Raw genomic sequence first — 1,741 nt, forward strand, 5'->3', positions numbered from 1 at the left:
TACTTCAAGAGTAATATAACATTTTAATAGACAAACTGACGATAATTCGCGTAATCTTTAAAGCAAATATGTGAAAAATATATTCTATAAAATCAGATCTATAAAACTACAGAAACAAAATTTATTGTTGCTAAGAGAAAGATTATGTATCTTTGAATATAATAGAAGCAGGTTACTTCGAAGAAGTGTAAACCAGCCTAAGTCATTAAGGAAATATGGCTTCTGTGTGTTGAAGAAATTAACAATAAAAATCGCTATCAAGTAATCTTAAAATATTCTTGAGTATTTTGCTAAAATACATATATATGAGAATTCTTCGATGATTGAGAATTTGAAGTCTTTTCACGTTATAATACAGCAGTATCTATAGATCTTCATCGAAAAGAATTTAAAAGAGCTTCAGTACACCAAGAATAGAATATACTGATCCTGAGAGATACAATGTTAAACGAGCCATGTATAATTTATGATGATTAAGTCACGATACATGTGTTGATGATGTAACAATGGAAAAAATAGTAAGAAAAATAAACTAACTCAAATGAAACAAGTAAAAAACACAGGCAAGTTGACCGTAAGATAATTAAGTTTTAAAAACTTTCTGCTTGATAGTCCTATAAAGATCTTACGGATTAAAGATTGTAAGAATAATAATAATACGAAAAAATAATCATCTTTATATTACTGTTGTATAAAATCTGAAATCTGTAGTCTCATAGCGATAAGAAAGTGAAAAGAAAGTGAGAGAAAGAATAGTATACATGCAAATGTGATGCATTAACAAACAGCCATTACTAGCAATAAAAAGATAATATAGTTAAATAAAAAGGAATACGCACGTACATCTTAGAGATACATATTCATACATATGCGCGCACCCACATACATATACGTAAGGCAAGAAAAAGGTAATAAGCGGATAGTGGAATTAAACTCTCTCTAGTCATCAGTATTAAATATTAATTTTTTCATAAAGAAGAAGACATTTCAGTAATCTACCATATCAATAAGAGGTAAAAATCAAATTAAACAGAGTAAGGTATAAGAAATTTTAGCTCTTTTTATTATTTGTACAAAAAATTATAGTTGTTCATTTCTTTAGCCAACAAAGAGAAATATATATCTAAATTTATAAAAGAACTTAACGTAAATTTATATATAAATCTGTTTAACGTTAAATTAAAACAAAAATTAAATTCATTTTGCAGGATGCATTGCACGTTTGTCTTTTATTGCAATATTTCTTAAAGTTCATCTTTATTGATTCCAGCTGTGTGGTTTAATACATTTTCGTTGAAATCAATCGAATTCCAAAATTCTTTTTCTCCAAGATTAGCATTGCTGTCCATGTTAATTTCATCAGGACCTGCTATATGCAAATAGTGAAGTTCTTGTTTTGAAGGATCTAATTTTAGCCATTCCACATTGCCTACTTTCGGAATTCTGAAAAAATTCGGAGTATTTTTGCATTGTGTGAATTCCAATATTATATGTAATATATATGTATATATAATTGTGCTAATATATATATTTGTGCTTACCCCTCTGTAGCGAACAATACCCAAAAGTCGATTAATTGTTTCTGCATATCACGGTCCTTTTGTGTTATTGTTGGATTAAGCCATATAGTATCAACTACGTAGAATGAATCATCGCCGTGGGAGACTCCTAAAAGATGAATAAATAAATTGTAAATTAATTAAACTCTTTACTCTTAGTATATATTATATATATATATATA

General features: G+C 27.7%; 1 protein-coding gene across 1 annotated transcript in view; it reads right to left on the reverse strand.

Annotated features, from left to right (window-relative positions):
• The window catches only part of LOC108745927, an 11,040-nt gene that overhangs the window by 4,297 nt on the left and 5,002 nt on the right, over window positions 1-1,741 (reverse strand). The window contains exons 8-9 of the mRNA XM_018482350.1: window positions 1,542-1,668; window positions 1,247-1,443 (exon numbers count right to left, since the gene is read on the reverse strand). Coding sequence (XP_018337852.1) covers window positions 1,247-1,443; window positions 1,542-1,668 — 324 coding nt within the window. The remainder of the gene's footprint in view (window positions 1-1,246; window positions 1,444-1,541; window positions 1,669-1,741) is intronic.

This window comes from Trachymyrmex septentrionalis, unplaced genomic scaffold, assembly GCF_001594115.1.
Source record: "Trachymyrmex septentrionalis isolate Tsep2-gDNA-1 unplaced genomic scaffold, Tsep1.0 scaffold107, whole genome shotgun sequence".
Taxonomy (NCBI): Eukaryota; Metazoa; Arthropoda; class Insecta; order Hymenoptera; family Formicidae; genus Trachymyrmex; species Trachymyrmex septentrionalis.